The sequence below is a fragment of the Neodiprion pinetum genome, chromosome 2 (assembly GCF_021155775.2).
Source record: "Neodiprion pinetum isolate iyNeoPine1 chromosome 2, iyNeoPine1.2, whole genome shotgun sequence".
In the NCBI taxonomy this organism is placed as follows: Eukaryota; Metazoa; Arthropoda; class Insecta; order Hymenoptera; family Diprionidae; genus Neodiprion; species Neodiprion pinetum.
The window spans coordinates 14,675,853-14,695,057 of NC_060233.1; the positions used below are offsets into that span (position 1 = coordinate 14,675,853).

The following is a 19,205-nucleotide window of genomic DNA, read 5'->3' on the forward strand; positions in this document are numbered from 1 at the left end:
AAAAAAATATGAAAAACCCTGAAATATTTATATACGCATTCGACGGAAAGTGTAACAGTCTATTATTGAATCTTGGTGATCGGTCAATTATGTAAACGTATTTTTTGTTAACGTTTCGGCCCGGATATGGGGCCCCCTCAGAACGATTTATTTATTTAACTGTCAAGAACAACAAAAATTTTTTATAAGAAAAGTACAATCAGACATTAAATACAGTAGATGTAATACTCTTAGGGCTATTATATATTATAGGTTAATGAGTACAATTTTGATTAATTGAAAAAAAGATAGACTTAGAGAGTTATTTACCTTTTTATAGTAAGCGGACTAAGATACAGTCGAATTCATAATTTACAATTTGTGGAGACAATGTTCTTTGAATAACGGTAGTCAATGTCGGCTCCTCTGGTTGTTTAACGTGTAGGAGTTACAAGTTGAAGGTCATTAATTAAAAAGATTAAAAAACTATGTATCTTCACAGTCTATATGTCATTGTATTAAAAGGTTTTAAAGAGGTTTTTTTAGTAGTAAAATTAGTTTGCACAATGTCCGAGAAAGTGGAGCTGGGATCTTTATGACTATGTTCTCCACGTCTAACAAAAATTTTTATTTTTTTGGTTGAACCGATCGGGTCAACTGGTGAATAACGACTGATGGGAGAAACAATTATGATCCAGAGTGAAGGTGAACCAAATATAAACATATATACAAAAAAACAAAAAAAATTATTATGTAAAAAAAAATAATGTAAAAAAACTGTGCTATGGGGACACTAATTTTATGTGTCTAGTTAAGGTTAAACAATATGTGGTGTGTGGGCGGAGATTAGCGGTTTGTAAATATTACTTAAATGTTCAACGTCTTGTCTAAGATTAACGGAATTAGTGTGTCCTACAATATTGCAGATTTCTAGTAATAGCCTTTTATAATAATTATATTTTTATATTATAATTATATAATTATAATAATTATAAAAGGCTATTACTTAAATGTGCAATATTGTAGGACACACTAATTCCGTTAATTCCGTTAGACAAGACGTTGAACATTTAAGTAATATTTACAAACCGCTAATCTCCGCCCACACACCACATATTGTTTAACCTTAACTAGACACATAAAATTAGTGTCCCCATAGCACAGTTTTTTTACATTATTTTTTTTACATAATAATTTTTTTTGTTTTTTTGTATATATGTTTATATTTGGTTCACCTTCACTCTGTATCATAATTGTTTCTCCCATCAGTCGTTATTCACCAGTTGACCCGATCGGTTCAACCAAAAAAATAAAAATTTTTGTTAGACGTGGAGAACATAGTCATAAAGATCCCAGCTCCACTTTCTCGGACATTGTGCAAACTAATTTTACTGCTAAAAAAACCTCTTTAAAACCTTTTAATACAATGACATATAGACTGTGAAGATACATAGTTTTTTAATCTTTTTAATTAATGACCTTCAACTTGTAACTCCTACACGTTAAACAACCAGAGGAGCCGACATTGACTACCGTTATTCAAAGAACATTGTCTCCACAAATTGTAAATTATGAATTCGACTGTATCTTAGTCCGCTTACTATAAAACGGTAAATAACTCTCTAAGTCTATCTTTTTTTCAATTAATCAAAATTGTACTCATTAACCTATAATATATAATAGCCCTAAGAGTATTACATCTACTGTATTTAATGTCTGATTGTACTTTTCTTATAAAAAATTTTTGTTGTTCTTGACAGTTAAATAAATAAATCGTTCTGAGGAGGGCCCATATCCGGGCCAAAGTAACAGGTCGTCAATTTTAAACGTATACATTCGTCGATATCATTTGCTCGTAAGTTAAACATACGTATGTACATATCAGCCGGGTAATTTTATTTACATGGAAAATGTGAGGGATTGGAATGGAAAAATAATATTTTCTTCGACACAAAAACAAGTATGCAAATGAAAGTAAATAAGACGTAATAACCAATGTTATACTGAATCTGAAATTTATTGAGGAACGAACGCATCGCAATTTCATATTCCTTTTGGACGAATGAAAATTTTGACATGCATTTTTTTTTTCTTTATACATATAATATAGGTAAGGTTCGTGTTTCAACGTAAATAATCATCAACAAATAAAAATCGGTACATGGTTTTTGGAAAATATACAACACGAACCTACCTTTACAATTTCAGAAATGAATACATTATACTGTAGAAAAAAAAACATTTAATTTTATAGGACGGCTTTTTTGTCCCTGACAGATCTAAAAGAGAACAAGCCTGGAGTTTCCTCAGGAGTGAAAATAACTATAAAATGCATGTAGACGTATTTATAATGCTATGTAAGTGATGATCATACATCAAATGGACTGGTAAAAATCTTTTAAATTACTACGGAAAAGTTTAAATACGAGTTGCAGCCCGTAAAACAAATAAAACAGAAGTTAGAAAACAAAAAGAAAAAAAAATAGTAATTAAAAATTAAAGAAAATCTTTCTCCAAAAGTGAATAAATAAAAATTGTTCAGGATGTAGTTTAAAATAAACTCCATTTTAAGAACGGAGTTTTTTTTTAACTCTTATTATTAAATATCAATCATATGCTTTACAGTTTACATTCATAATAATTGTATCACAGACTGCAACTCATAATTGCGATGCTAAGTTTGACGAAATTAAATTTTTAGTGTGACAAAGACAAAGTTTGTATCGATTTTTTTCGGTGTAAAGTTTTCAAAGTAAAGAACAGAGGTTGAACAACATATTTCAACACACGATACAAACCTGTTGTGTGATATTACATTTTTTTTGTTTTTCATTTTTTTTTTTTCAAAAATTTATCAGCGCCTTTTTGAACTTGTGCAATGAAAATCTATGAATTGACATTGCAGAAACTGATTTTCAAATTATTTCAAAAAGTAATTGCAGTTTCTTGAATTTGAATTTTTTTTACCTTCTCAACTTAGATTTGGTACTAAGCGTGGCGCATATAATCTAATCTGTTGCTCGGTTTGTGTGTTACATATCTTTTCTAAATTTATAAGATTAGGATTTTCTAGTTAAAGACTAATTAAGATATAAGTAATAAGACTGACTTTGCTTTTCAATACAGAATATTAATCAGCAACCAGCCCTGTTAATATAATTTCATGTAGATTGCATAGCTTTCACAGACCAAAATTGCTTGAATGTTGAATACAGAAGTGTTAAACGGGACACGTTGTTCTCATGTTTATTTCTTATTCTGTGGAATTTTTTTTACGCAAATGTTCGAGCAACAGATTGTGGAAACTCGAAGGATCAGTAATGCTTCGGACTTGTACACCATAATAAAAATTTTTTTTTACCACTTTCCAGTAAAGGTTAAATATTTCCGCATGACACGTCAGAGATAACAATTTAAATGAAAAATGTCATGGACGGCAGAAAAACATTTATAGTCCAAGCGAAAACGATTGTTTGAGTTCCATGTTTCTTTGTGTATATTGTTTTTAATTTTTAATTTGTTTATCATTCATCGGGGAGGGGAAAGGGAAAGGGAAAGGGGAAGGGAGGTAGGGGTAATTTAAGAACTACTGTAGAAGAGATCTTCATCTTTTGCGCGTAACAAATTTAAGTATGGTAGACGAATTTCTGCCACACTATTTTAGGAAATTCTCTGTTTCTACCAGTAAGGAATCGAATTTTTTTACGAAAAAATTTCTTGTCAAACATCATACTCGAAACAAATTTATAACCATAAAAATATAATACATGACAAATTCATGATATACAGTGACAAACCTTGCGAAAATTCGTAGAAATTCATGTACTTCGACAATACCGGAAAAAAAAAAAAAAAAAAAAGAAAGAAGATCGTCGAATTCAAAATGAATTTATAGGAAATGCGTCGCAAAGTTTTTCCGGCATATCATTCTTTCTTTATTTTTTATAAACTTTTTAATGTAGTTATTTTTCTTTTCAGCGTAGAAGGGGAGAAATATTTTATTGAAAAATTAGACATCGAAAGTTCATACGCAATACAGGAAGTTGTAAATTTGATTCAATCCAGTTGCTTTCTAAGATTATTGAACCTTAAATAATCAAAAAATTTGCATCAACCGGTGACGATTGCCGTTCTAGAGAAATATCGAGTTACACTGATCACTCGTGTAATACAATATCAATAAACTGAGATTACGGGAGAATGAAAAATAAAATAAAATAAATTGACGGTTGCCATACGCAGTTATAATTGTATAGGAAATTTTCATTATTTTTTTCTGTTTTGACATAACTGCGTACGATTTTAACCATAATATACAGATAATACTAGTACCCAGAGAGTGAAATGGTTGAATTGATAACGCTGTTTGTATCTAAGAAATATTTTTATATCTCTGAGCTGTATACTGGAAATAAATTTGGAAAAACTAACAAATGTTTCCGAAAATTTGAAACCATATTTGTTTTTTTTTTTAGTTTTTTATTTTTATTTTTTTTCTTCAAAGAAACCGATATAAAGGAGAGAAGTTGGGACTCTCTAAAAATTTAGTTGTTTTTTTTTTTCATTTCTTGATCAGAAAAAAAATTATGAAAAACCTAAAAGTTTTTCAATCGAAAAACAGCTGCCATAATACATCATTTTTCATCAGTGCATGATTATGGTAGATGCTTGGCTTTTGGATTAGGTTCCGTGATTCGTTCGGAATCCAATCACTTTATTACTTGGTTTTTTTTTGTTTTTTTTTTTTGTTTTTTGTTTTTTGTTTTTTGCTTCAATAACATCCATATGATGTTGGTATATGGATACCTTAGAATGCTTTAAAAACATTCAACTTTTACAGTGATGTCGATGATTTGGCAACACTGCAGTGACAAGGCAAATAACTTTGCCCAATATTTAATATAAGATTGGCTTACAATACTGGGGGAGCAATAGAATTTGAATTTTTAGTAACTCTGATACTGATATTTTTGATTTTTCATTGTTCGGCTATCACTCCACATATTAAGACTCGAAACCCGTTTGAATTTCGTACAATTAATCATGTAAATAAATAAATAAACTAGTAGCCCTACGATTGATAAATGAATATATACGTGTAACATCGGAGTCACGGAATATTTATAATAACGTGCGTGATGCTCATTTCGTTGCGTGATTAACGAACAAATTTTCGAAAGTTGCGTATATATACAGTAAAATTGGCTGTTTTTTTTTTGTCTCTGCTCTCTTTCCTTGCAACCATTAGAAGGATGTTGACACGTAAAATTGAATATCAATTTCTACGGTACGCTTGGCACAAAAAACAATGTCAGATTTGATCCACAATAAGGTGCAATATAAGTTCACCTAATACTTTTCAAACTGGATCAAAATAAAACAACTTAGGAAAAATTGATTCATTGATACGCTTCAAATGTTTTTAGTTGACCGAAGAAACAAATATTGAAAAAAAAAAAAAAAATACGCAAGTGTAGTTGTTAGAAATCCAAGTTTTTCACTATCACATTTTCCCACGAGCATACTATATTAATTATATGTACAAATTCTTCGCCTAGTTCAAATTCAAAATTCCTCAAACAATATTTTCAATGCCACTGCGCAGTATTTATTCCGTCGAACTATCTCGACGTCATTACATTCACAGGATTGTATTTGGCAAAAATTCACTACACGTTTCGCTAATAGATTTCGTATCTTTGGTCGTGATTATTCTCTTCAAAAATCAAGCAGAATATTATTTATAGCGTTGAAATCTCAGAACGTTAGATAAAATTGTTCCTATATAGACATTACATATTTTGAATGAATCTTTGCATTCAGGCACAATATACATATACACTTGCGTATAACGGACATGCTGCTCAACGTTTCGTGATACTAATGTTTTACAGTTTATTGGCCAATATAAGTGAAAATTTCGGAGTAATCGACAGCAATATAAGAACAATATTACAAACAGATGACAGCAAAGTTTGGGTCAGTCAGGTTACCATTTTTTAAATAATTAAAGCCAGAAAGCTTGAACTAAATTATACAAAATAGCGAGTATTGTAAACCATTCCTTTTTTAGAGTATAAATATTTCATACCTAATTTTTGTCTTTTGTTAATTATGAAATATTTAACTATTGCCTATGATGTATGAAGTTCGTTTTATAAATCTAAGTCATAGGCTGGTGGTTCATGATACAATACATATACATATATTTATAATATATAAGTATATATGTATATATATACATATATATACTAATCGAATTTTTACATATTTCCCGAATATTCTGTAACGACATTATGAAACGTAGGTATTTGTGTGATGAACTGCACGAACTGAGAATTAGATAAATTTCTATACTTCTCCATTGAGAATGAAATCCCACGTGAAAGAAGTGGAAGAAGACAATAATTTGACGGAAATTCCACCAGCCAGTTATTTATAAAAATAATTGTATAAAACTAGTCAATTTTACAACTTCTGATTCTCAATCACAATATTTTACAAAATCGAATCGCGTTCAACTAAAGTAAAAAAAAAAAAAAAATGAGGAAAATAATCACAATGTAGGTATTGTACGAACATAAAATAAACAATTTGCTTGAAAAGTGATTTGAATTTCAGAGTTGTATGACATAATTAGGCAACAAAATCAAGCCACAATCAACTAGTAATATTTTCATGTTCAACACAGTTTTTTTTTTTTTTTGAAAATCGTTGTATGCCATCAGAATCAAAATACAATGAAACATGTGAGTTGTATAGTGTGCATGGAAATGGGCTTATGTAGCAGATGAAGAGTAGAAATATCATTCAATACGATGTATTTCATATCACAAAATGCCCTTTCATCTTCATTTCATTATTATTATGTTTTCTTTTCCTTACGATGAGAAAAATAACGTTTGAACTTATGAAGAGCCATTGTATAAAAATTTTCTATTAAAATTACACAGGGTATTTTTTTTTTTTAACTTTTAGTATCATCATTCATATTTACATTCACGTTAAAATGCAATGATCAATCGTTACGTTCAATCTCTCATTCGGTTAATATTTTCAATTTCTTTTCCAATTATATTGTGCTTTTGATGATGGCTTGACTCTGGTTTACATTATTTTATATATATGTACATGTATATGTATGTAATTATGTACAAAGAATGACATCACACTCGCACTCGCAACACATCAATCACTGAGTTTACTGAACAAAGCAGGCGATTATCATTATTATTATTACATGCTCAGTTGAATATTTACAAGTGAACTTATTTTCATCCCTTCGCCTAAATGATAGTGATGATGATGGTTGTAATTTTGTTTTGTTGTTTTTTTAATTTTTTGTTAATCTCCACTTCATAACTCTCGAAATCACTTTTTATCTAAATCAATGTTCATAGCACTGTTTTTGTCTTTTTCTTTACACTGCTAGGCATTAGTCGACTATTATCTTCAGACTTAAGTAACTTTTCACATATAATCGTGAGTTCAAAGCATATATATACATGTATAGTATACATACATACATATACATACATACACATACACATATGTACGTATGTATGCATGTATGTATGTATGTATACCCTTCCTCTGCACCGAAAAAATCACTTTTTCCACACTTAGAAGATGCTTTGAGCATTTTCGTATATTTCCTTACTTTTTTTCTTACTTTTGTTCATATCGTAAACATTTTCCAAACTACTTGGATATGTTTCCTTCTTCCATAATGCTATTCTCTTCCAATCGTGCGACGTATAAGCTTGGATCAATCACCTTTGGAATTGGCTTTATCTCAGTTCCAAGCTCTTGTTCTATGCGGTGCAAGGCAAAGCGATCTTCGTAAGTTATGAGATTGATCGCAATACCTAAGTGTCCAAATCTACCTGAACGTCCAATACGATGCAAATACGTTTCTGCCATCTTCGGAAAGTCAAAGTTTATTACAACATTCACAGCTTGCACGTCAATTCCACGCGTGAACAGATCACTGCAAACCTATAAGAATTATGCATTTTTAGATCTCCTGCCACCGTTAGTTTAGCTTCACGAGCACTTATCACCTTACTTTTTATATTTGATGTAACGGAGCAAAAGCATGTCACATTTACTAAATCATCAGGACAATCGAAAATCACAAACCTAAATGATTATTGATCTTAGTACTTGCAGTTACTATCAGTTGTAAACTTAAGGATTTATGGGAAGTACACCCAGGTCAAAAAAGTGGTTGAAATAAAAGTGTGATAAACCAAAGGCTTACAAAGTCTCGAGATATTTTTTTTTTAATCCTAAAGTAAGAAGTTTAGTTAAACTGAATACCGTCCTATGAGACGGGAAAAATTTCAGCAGTCTAAATACAAATGTCAATATCTCATGATATTAATCACTTGAGAGATTGACGTTGATTATGCCATCGTTCTTTCCAGAAAATCCATATTGCATGTCTCATTCTGATTAACAGCTAATTATATTCGTGACTGAATTTTCTATAGATCATCTGAGTTAGATTTGAAGCAACATTAATGTCTCTATTACCAAATCATAATTTCTTATCCATTAATTGTAATGGTTCAACAATTCAATTATCTGTATTTGTTTATATGTTTTCGTTAGAAAAAATCTCTGACCCTTTGTAGTGCATTCATTTATGAACAAAATAAATCAATGTTCATCCAATCAGATGAACTATATGGAATTTACAGTACAAAAAAGTATGAGTATGCTGTGATTTCTCTGATTGGTTGTAATTAACAGGGTGTTTATAGTTCACATATTTAAATGATCTATTAATGATAAATTTTTCATATATATAAAAAAAAAAAAAAAAATTATGTACTTTTAACCGAAACGACGTTATCAATATAAATAAAAACTGACAGAAATTGTCCGTATCGTTGTGAAAATAATTAATAATCAACGAAGAATACCGATGAACAGCTGAAAACTGAAGTCACAAAAGTATCATCTTAAATTGCATTAAAATTGCATAGGAACAAAAGTCACCCTCTGCTGTTTAATTACGACAAAAACAAAGAGCAAGAAAAGAGAGGGGCTTCCGGGTTAAAGGATTTGTACAAATTTAGTACATAATGCGCAGATAATTTACGCAGGGCACTATTTTTACATCAACAATAAATAAATCATAGAAATGAAGATCTTGCAAGCATTCCAAGTTATACAGTGATAAAAGTGGCTTTTCCATATTGAAACATATTGAATTTGATTGTAATTACGATGGTGAATCCGTTGTAAGTGGAAAAAATGATACCCCTTATGATTTACACTGTATTATATGTATGTTGTGTTTGGGTTACTTACCAGGTTCCGGCAGAGTCCGGCGCGGAAATCATGAAAGACTCGATTTCGGTGTGCCTGGGCCATTTTCGCATGTATGTAATAACAGCAGTAGCCGAGATCTGTTATTTTCTTAGCGAGTAATTCAACGCGTTGTGTTGAATTGCAGAATATTATGCTCTGTGTAATTTGTAACTTGAAAATAAAAATGATATAATTAGTTCGCTAGGGTTGCTCAAAAGTCTGATGTTCTCAGCATAACCAGGCAATATACGAAATGGGTATCAAAAATGAATCAAGTTTTCAGATGGTAGCTCGAAAAATGCGTAAAACCTCTAGGGTGAATATTTTGTAAATTTCACAACAAAATGATAACAAAATATACGTTTTATGGGGTAAGGAAATGGGTTGATACTTTTGGGAATTTCCCAAAGGGGAATCATCATTGGTTAAACTTTCCCTAAAAAAGGATATACATACATAACTGAGTTTTTTTTACACTAAATGGTAGAATTTTTGTTAACGTATTTACATGAATTTAGGCAACGTTCAAAATTTACCTCATGCTCCGCGAACCAAGGAAGCAAATTGACAGGGCAGGAGGATGACCAGTAATGGTGTTGCGTAGTGTTTGACGCACGTTATTACGTATTTATTAGTAAGAAGCGGGTAAGTAACAGGCAAATAGATATAATAAATAAATAATTCGCATTACTAATCACCCTGAAAAAATTTATCCTGAATTTTTTTGGATGCACAGAGAAGTTTGATGAGCAGAGAGTAATTGACTTTTTTTATGTTAATTGGGATAGAATGGTGGAGTTTAAGAAAATCAGAATTTTGATATTTCAAAGATGTGAACGAATTTCTTTGACTTACAAACGATATGCGAGTGCCCATATATTAAACGTAAGATTGAATTTAATAGCAGTTTTCAGAAAATAACTACTAGCATCATCAAAACTCCATGCGGCTGAAATTGGTAATGCTATTATACCGATGCTTTTCAGTAAATAATCGCTGTCTCACACCTTTAGGCCTGTGTGCAATTCAGTAAACCATACTTAAGCAAGTCATGCTCATACTTTGAAAACTTGACTCTCTGAAAGTCATTCTGACATTGCAAAAGATAGTTATTTCTTCCCAAATGTTCTGTTACATTAAAGATACTAACGTCAACTTCATAAGAATTCAGTCACCTGATTTATAGTTATTTGAGATTGAAGAACATTACTAACGGCCATAGTTGGAAAATGCGGAAATGAACCAATTACACGAAAAACGGACAAGTACGAATTTCAAATATTAATTTCTGCCATATCTGTTTTGATATTTAGGGAGTTTTACCTTAGAAAATAGCGTATTAAGGCAGTGAACTTTTTGACGTTCCTGTACAAAAGCATAATATTGTGTCACTCCTTTCAATGTCAACTCTTCCATCAGATTAATTTCATATGGGTCCCTCAGATGCTTTTCCATGAATTGCTTTACGGTTAGGGGAAATGTAGCAGAGTATAATAGAATCTGACGTTCTTGTGGTAATCTATAAACACAGATGTAAAGAATTTTGTAATTTTTCGTTTCTAGTTGAATCCAGAAAAACCAAAATGCGATTGGACCGCATTTGCAACAGTTTATACCTGGATATAACGTGATCCAGCATCCCCTTAAAGTCTTGGGATAGAAGCTTGTCAGCTTCATCCAATACAAGGATTCTGCAGTGATCCATATTTGCAACATTTTTATCCATCAGATCAAGGATACGTCCCGGTGTCGCAATGATTACTTGCACTGGAAAAGTACATTTCAATAAGTGCGTATAAATTAGGAATCTTAAGAAGGAAATTCATCTACAATCAACAAAAGCAATCTAATACATTGGGTCTGAATGTATGAGAATGGCGTAATTGGGTAAATCGACAAAACAGAACAATGTACAAGACCAATTCTGTTTCAACTTCTATTAGAGAAGATGAACAAGCCCTGGTTGTCAACAGATTTCCAGACTATTACGGACTATTCAACAAACGCTAACCTTTTTGGTAAATCCTCATAATGTCGTCGCGCAGATTAGTTCCTCCAGTGGTAACCATGACCTTGACGTCCATGTGTTTTGCAAGTTCAATGCATATCTGTGATGTCTGCAGAGCCAATTCTCTAGTAGGAACTATCACTAATGCTTGAATAACATCTTTACGTGGATCCACCTGCAAGATGCAATAATTAAAGTAGTGAAATTGGAACAACTTTCTATATGTCTCTTTGTTTATCTTTTCCTACCTGTTCTAATACAGGAATTGAATATGCACCAGTCTTGCCTGTACCATTTTTAGCTCGTGCAAGTACATCTTTGCCAGAAAGAGCTATGGGGATACTTGCTTCTTGTATCGGGGATGGCTTTTCCCATCCCTTCTCAAAAATTCCCATCAACAATTCACGCTTTAAGCAGAATTCCTCGAATTCATTTCCACGTGTGTCCGTAACATCCTATGATGTACAAAAAAAAAGTCTTGTAGCTTTGATTTGCATCACAAGTAATGCCTGATTATATTAGTTTAGGAGAAAATTTTTCAACTGCTAATAGTTCAAAATGTTTATGAAGAAAGTAATCTAATGTTATAATTAGTGTTTTATTCCTCAATTTTATGTATTCTTGAAGGAATTTTAGGAGATTGGTGTATCATTCACTAGCCAAAATAAATTTTTTTTATCAAGGTCTAATTTTACATCGTTTTCCAATTGTCAGACACTAAGATTGATTACAACCGTTTCCATATTCCTAGTAATTTTATGAACCATGATTCTGAATGAGCACTGTTGGCATTACCAAATCAATTTAAGTGTCTTTACAACAGCTATTATCTTGAATTTTAGTTTAGTTTGACTCACACTTGTTTTGATGCGTTTGTCTTTGGGCGGAATTTTCAGTTTTGCTTTCCAACCTATATCGTCCATCTTTTCTAGATCACCTTTTGGACCCAAGCCGGAATTCAGCATGTGATTAGAATTAATATGAGTTTCGGTCATCATATCGTAGGCTTTAGAGTGTCTCAAATTTCCTGAAAGACAGAATTCAAGATGAAATTATAGTCATAATCCACTTTATTTGTATACCCCGGATCCTAAACCTCGGAACTTCACATCTTCATTTCCTTACTATTTTCATCAACCTGTTACACAAATTTATGAAAGTTATGCCTGTAATAGGAACTGTTAATTTCAGAATGAAATTCAACAATACAAAAAATAGAAATTGAAGATGACACACGGAACAATAAGCCTTGTGAAACATGAAATAACCGTACATTCTGCGAATTTTATCGAAACATTGCAGCTATCTACAGTAGGCGTTATCAGCAGGACGTGCACTTGACAATGGCTTTAAAAGAATAACAATATTCACAATCAACGTGAAAAATTCAGAGTACAAGGAGTTCATTTTAACACCAAGTGTAAATTTTAATTCAACAAATATGTGTAGACTAGCTGAAAATATTTAGCACGAGGTTGATATAAATTTAATCGTATTACCAAAACAACTATATAATTACAAAAGAAACTAAATCAAAAAATGAAGCAGCTCATGATAGAAATAAAGTAAGATAGAAATAAAAGGGAGGGAATGTGCAAGAGAGCTCGAATGGCAAGAGAAAAGAAGGGAGAAACAATTCTCAATATATAAGATTCATGTATTGCAAAAGACCGTGATCATAAATGTCTGAATGTATGGCAAAACAAAGAAAAGCTAAGGTGTGTATAGCGCTAAGCTGTACTTTGAGCTACGAAAAAAAATTTCAAAACTGAACAAGAAATACACAAACTGTGAATACTAGTTCAATTCAAGGTACACATACGCTGTTGCTGAAAAAATGTGTTTATATTGTCAAGCTTCGCTGAGTACAAAGATCGAGCAGTCGGTTTGAAATGTACCTTGAACAGTACATGGCTGAACATATAAAATATAGCTGAATGATTTTCATAATTTTCAAATAAAATTTGAAATTTTTTCTTTTTAGATTGCCAATAACAAGTATATGATAATTTTATTACTCTCTACGCTTGATTCGATTGCCGTTATTTTACTATGTTTGAAAATGAACCGACTGTGCTTTTTTCGGTAAAAAAAATCATGTGGCTACAGGCCAGCTATTTGAGCAAACAAAAAACGATGAATATACCGATGTGTACGGTGTATCAACAAAACTGGTGTATACATCCTCCATTATGAATTTACTAAGCCACCGCAGTGCCAAACGGGTGTATAAACGAGGCTTTATGCCATGCCAACCGAAGGTTTCTCTTCTTTTTCTCTTTTCGCTCAGAATTCTCTAAATATATAATCTAACCAAGCAAGATACGAGGTGTACACGTATAATCATGAATTGAAATATTTGTGTAGATGCTGATAACGGTGAGAAAAATTTCACCAAGTACTAACAATACGGAATAGAATATCGTGGGCGAAAATCTTATGCCAAGCTGGATCCATTGTACCGTAACTGGCGCAGAGTTCTTTGAACTTTGATTTATAAACCGAAATAAATAATTGATGAGTCCAAACAAGATGTATTATGAACTTAAGTCAGAAATGTGGCTCAAACTCCATAATACGGTTCATAGAATAAGGTGAGAGAAGGTGTATCTTACCTTCAAACTGATGGATATCGATGCTGAAACACAGCACTCGATTCGGAAACAACACGCCAAAATGGCCGTTCCAATGTCAACTTTTTATAATCTCGGCTGTGCGGCCTGGCTCCCTTCCGTGGCACAATAACCTTCTACTTTCGGATATATATTACACGGGATTGTATCACGACGCTACTGGTATATTGTTTTTACAATAACTTTAACAATGAACGCACTGCGTCAATTGCGAGCCAATAATTATTATCTTTGAATGTAACACGATGTGTGCCGTGAAAAGAATAAAAACACTTTCGGAACACAAGCGGTTGCCTTGTGGCGCTCGGTGCGTGGCGTTCCACGAAACCAGTAACAACAGAGTGAAAGATTATCGCTGCGACACCAGGGCCGTGTTCGAAAATTTACTGACAGTACCACGATCTTACATACAGGTCTGGTAACTCCGGCACTTTTGAGTGGTAGGGGGTGTCACCGTTAGTAAGGCACACTGTCTTGTTTCCTATCTACCCGCTAGGGGCGCCAGTGGCCCGGGGTATAATAAATATAGATATATACCGATAAGATAATCTGCTCGTCGAAGTTTTTGACAGTTCATAACTCAGTGTAAAGTGTGTAAACGGCGTAACAAATTCAGGATTGTTGATTCCGAAAAATCAGCTGTTCGGATCTGATTTATGATTGGCTCACCCCGAGGGGGCAGCGCTGCAGACGGCGAAGACGGGAACCACGGTTTTTCCTCATTATCTGAGTCATTCCCCACCCTACTAGTTTCCGGACCTGTATGTAAGACCGTGGACAGTACTGTCAGCAATCTTTCATCTCTTTTGCGCTACCGAGTTCATGGACAGCTCTGTCTCTGCCCTAGGGAATTTTAAGTACTGGCAGTTCTCTCTGCTGTAGAGACCTAAAAATCAATGCCAGTTTTGCAGCATGGAGATCGGTCTCCTTCCTTCTTACTCCCTGTCCCAGCCTCACACGTTTCACAACATTTTAGAGATACTTCAAAGCACGCTTCAAAATTTATAGATCCGTGAAACACTAACTGATCCGTTGAGTCGAGTGAAATGAATCAAATTACTCCAGAGCGGAGGAAGAGATCAGCTGCCCAGTATTCTCTGGGCAGTGAAAGTAGTTTCATGATTTTTTTGCTCTACCAGATCGCCTGCTTACTCTGTCTCATTTCTAAGGAATTTTTAGGGTTGGAAATACCAAACTATTTTCGAACAAGCCCGGAAAAGTATACCTTGCGTAAATCTTTGTAACGCAAGCATCAAGCTTATGGGTAATTTGAATTCGTATCACCATACTAAAACACAAGTATCATGGCTCTTATTATTAGGTTACCATTTCGTAGACTGATGTACCAACTTCCGAGGTTACAGAGTTTGACGGGATTGATAATGACACATGACATGTCAATCAATGTCTCATCGTCACACTCGTGGGTACAGATTGTCTGGTGTTTCTTTTTTGCAACCTTCTCAATGCGGTCCGGGATTAATGTATCTATGGCCTTGAAGAAGAATATTTCGAAACACGCCAATAGTGGATCACTTGTTCAAATAAGTTTTCAGATTTATTACTCTACAGAAAATAGTGTATTTGACATAATTGCAATTTTTCAATACATTCCTTGATATTGTAAAAGAATAATAAACAAACGTAAACAACATGCCACACTGCCTGATTAAATCAATGACAAGATATCAGAAAACAAGTAATTTACATGACGGTATGTATCAATCAATATTGTTTTCATCTTTTATTTTGAAAAATTGTTTGCTTAATTGGTGCAAAATTTTGCTCGCCGATCATGTTCCAGTCGAGGTTTGTAAATGGTACATTTCTGTAACTCTTTACGTACAAAACCAACGCAACAGAAAACTTGGAGCAACGTCAAAATTCCACTCACCATTATTAAAGAGTAGGTGCAAATTTTCAGGGTTAAGTGGAGATCAATTTCCAGGGAAGAAATTATGCGATATGGGTAGCTAATTTTCCAGCTCAAACCCGCGAAATTTTCTCTAGCGCATTGCGTTTTCTTGATTATAGGTTATATCACCACTGTTTTCTTCATCAACAATGTTACTGTGCAATCGACCATTCGCGATAAGTTCCATTATGTTGTGAAAGAGCCAATTTACCCTAATCATTTATAAGATCAGTGATGCTTAGCATCAATTGTTTCTTTTTTTTCAACCCATTTTCAATAATATTCCACAATTTTTCGTAGAGAACGAACTTTCCGTGTCGTGGTTGCCGACAGTATCTGATATCAGAAAAAAAAATCAAAGCAAAGAAGTGTCTTCAAAGTCTATAAATATGTGGACTTGTCCAAGACTTTCAATCGTAACTCGATACAGCTTTAAGAAAGATAACAGCATGTTATGGAACACATCAATTCCGGAAGAACTAGGCCTGCAGTTAATAGATTCCGGTGAATCAGCCGACGTACTTTCAACGTCTACAGTCGTTGCAAGCGCGCCGACGGTAACGAATTACCTGTGTGACTTGAACGCAAGGAAGAAAGTTTTCGATGCCGACAAAGAACTGATCGAAAGATGCGAGATTATAAAAATCAACGACGCACAAATAAACGCTGAGGGCGGGAAATGCTGTAAAAATGATAATCAATCATCCGACGGAAAGTGCGTCGACCCCGAGTCGGTCGATTTATCTCCCACAATGCGATTACCGGCTAGTAACACTTTGATCAAAGCGATAAGATTTTACGAAGAAGAAAGAGCGCCCTACTCGGATGTCGGAAACACGGAAACTTGGAAACGCATCAAAGCCTTGCACTACTGCCCGTATTGCCGGAAGAGCTTTGATCGACCTTGGGTACTGAAAGGCCATCTTCGACTTCATACCGGTGAAAGGCCGTTCGAGTGTCCGGTTTGCCAAAAATCATTTGCCGATCGGTGCGTAACAAATTCAAAATTCAATTACATCGGCAAATCTTCCAAATTTACAACCTTTGAGGTTTGCAGAATTGCTTTCACATAATATTTCACTCCGTGAAAAGTGAAATTCGAAAACTGTTTCCTTTCATTTACGTTGTAAACATTTTACAATGTCCACTGCTAAATTTCTCTGCGCAGATCAAACTTGAGGGCTCATCAACGGACCCGAAATCACCATCAATGGCAATGGCGGTGTGGAGTGTGCTTCAAGGCATTCTCTCAACGACGATATTTGGAACGTCATTGCCCAGAAGCGTGTCGGAAGTATCGAATTTCCCAGAGAAGAGAAAATAGTTTAACTTGAACGTTCTATTAATAACTAACGTTGTATCAAATTGAATGTTATTACACGAGTAAGCTATAAACTCGTTACAAATATTCCTCTTTTTGTTCAGCCTTTATTACAGACATATAACTAAAAGACTATAGAAGCAAAGAATAACAACAAAATAAACTTGAATCGCATCTTAATTGCAAAATATGCATTATTATTTCTTTACATTTTGTACAATATCGACAGGCGTTGAAGAGACACCGTTGCTATTATAGTTTTATCGCAGTTATTCTACCTATATAAAAAAGCCGTAACTAAAATCGAGTCATTATTAGAGCTCAGTCTATTGTGGACCCTATTTTAAATTCACCATTTTAGATTTAAAAACTTTGTCTTCCAATTTGAAATCAGCACCTTGAAAATCCTGTATGAGTAGTGATTTTTATTAAATTGGATAGTTTTCCACCAACATGTTGAGTTCGCCATTTTGAGTCTGCAAAGTCCGGATTTCTAATTCGAAACTAGCAATCTTCAAAATCCTCGTGTACCCATTTTCATACAAATCGCATTAATCGTAAGATGAATATAATTTAGGAGTACTGACTTTCATTGCATCCTGAGAAAAACCTGAATATTTATTGCAACTTGTCCGCGAATTTGGCATTCCAGCCACTGTGCGCGCCCTTTCGATGCCTAACCTAACCCTCGAAATGTGCAACGTGAACTTTGACCTTTTCATAAATTTGCTTTTTCTGCTCCCCCTCTACCGGCTTCTCCGCCGCTATCCATATTTCAATCGTTCCTGATGTGTTTGTCCATTTTTTCTCTTCCTTACTTTATCGTCGTGCACTGAGGGTGCGTTCCGATATTACCCCACAGTGCTATCGACAATCTTTGATCTCTTTTGCGCTGCTGAGTTCACGGGTAGCTCTGCCTCTGTCCTAGGGAGTTTTTATCGCTGCAAGCTAATTTCGGAACGTATCCTGAGTACATACCTTTGATGGGTAAGTAGACGTCTATCAAATTTAAATAATGTTTCTATTTATATGGAAGTGCCGAATACGTTGTCAGAAATGAATGAAATTCCCACGTTCGGCAGTTCCACATTCAATACCGTACAATTATTGAGCAGATTTAAGAATCGTACCTCGTAGAAACTGCGTGCAAATTTATGAATGAACTATATGATACTCAATACTGCAGTTACCCAAGCTTCAAATCGATCCATACATGTCTGAATAGATAGTGCAAGTTTAGTTGCACGTTTAAATTTTTTTCATTAAACGAAAATTTAATGAAGCTCATTTCAGATAATCGCATCCGAAACCGTGATTTCAATTATCAGAGTGCTTTCTCACGATTTCGGGCCACTCTTAGCAAAAGCTACGTGAGCAGGGTCAGTACTATTAAACCTGAATTTGTCAATTGCTAAATTGATTATACATTTATTTAATTCAACTATTTTTTATCTAGTTCAAGTAAATACGAATTTGTCATATTTACTTAATATTCATTTCACCACTCGTGACTATAAGGCTTGGTTGAATTACATTTTTTTTATTGATTCAGCGAAGGAAAGAAGTTTGTATTAATGTGAACAACCGGAAGTCGTCAAGAGATTCGAAAACAAGGGAGCATGCGATCATTTTTCTACGGTAACCGAGCTGCCGCAGGCAGGTAAATAATTTTATCTTCATGTATGAGCTAAATAACTTGATATTATTGTAAGGTACATCTAATTTTACACGTGGAAAATCCTTGTGAATATTCCGCGTATCACGGAAATTTAGCTATCTACGACATCGTTCAACCGTTCATTTTGCCAAAAGTCATTGACCGATCAGTGAGCAATAAACTCAACATTCAAATCTTACAAATTTTCACTTGAAACTTGTAGCAACTTCAAGTCGTGTTTCAAAAACTGTAAATAGTCCAACTTGAATGTTGCAGTACAGTAAACTACCATTGCATCAAATTGAATTCGACTACATGAGTCAGTAATAAACTTGTTACAAATATTCACTGTCTTTGTCCTTTACCCTAAC

The 19,205-nt window shown here is 33.7% G+C and overlaps 2 protein-coding genes and 1 long non-coding RNA gene across 6 annotated transcripts; 2 read left to right on the top strand and 1 right to left on the bottom strand.

Annotated features, from left to right (window-relative positions):
* The first annotated feature begins 1,262 nt into the window (after positions 1 to 1,262).
* Positions 1,263 to 3,676, top strand: LOC124211384 (uncharacterized). Its single transcript, XR_006881444.2, has 2 exons — positions 1,263 to 1,589; positions 1,740 to 3,676. It is a non-coding gene; the product is annotated as an uncharacterized lncRNA (long non-coding RNA).
* On the bottom strand, positions 1,978 to 14,310 carry me31B (ATP-dependent RNA helicase me31b). 2 transcript variants are annotated; one of them, XM_046610389.2, is made up of 8 exons: positions 13,924 to 14,310; positions 12,166 to 12,335; positions 11,557 to 11,763; positions 11,312 to 11,483; positions 10,917 to 11,067; positions 10,624 to 10,819; positions 9,301 to 9,471; positions 1,978 to 7,977 (listed from the first exon to the last, which is right to left on the bottom strand). In XM_046610389.2, the coding sequence occupies exons 2-8, from the start codon at positions 12,304 to 12,306 to the stop codon at positions 7,681 to 7,683; spliced, it is 1,335 nt and encodes a 444-aa protein (XP_046466345.1). In that variant the 5' UTR covers positions 12,307 to 12,335; positions 13,924 to 14,310; the 3' UTR covers positions 1,978 to 7,680. The 2 variants fall into 2 exon arrangements, with proteins under 2 accessions (XP_046466345.1, XP_068989446.1); XM_069133345.1 differs by lacking the exon at positions 13,924 to 14,310 and adding an exon at positions 12,808 to 12,883.
* Positions 14,311 to 14,873: 563 nt separating this feature from the next.
* LOC124212120 (uncharacterized) lies at positions 14,874 to 17,474 on the top strand. Of its 3 annotated transcripts, none has more exons than XM_046611890.2 (4): positions 14,874 to 15,205; positions 15,263 to 15,655; positions 16,157 to 16,844; positions 17,025 to 17,474. In XM_046611890.2, the coding sequence occupies exons 2-4, from the start codon at positions 15,595 to 15,597 to the stop codon at positions 17,188 to 17,190; spliced, it is 915 nt and encodes a 304-aa protein (XP_046467846.1). In that variant the 5' UTR covers positions 14,874 to 15,205; positions 15,263 to 15,594; the 3' UTR covers positions 17,191 to 17,474. The 3 variants fall into 3 exon arrangements, with proteins under 3 accessions (XP_046467846.1, XP_046467844.1, XP_046467845.1); XM_046611888.2 differs by having other exon boundaries at positions 15,278 to 15,655; XM_046611889.2 differs by having other exon boundaries at positions 15,306 to 15,655.
* Positions 17,475 to 19,205: the final 1,731 nt, after the last annotated feature.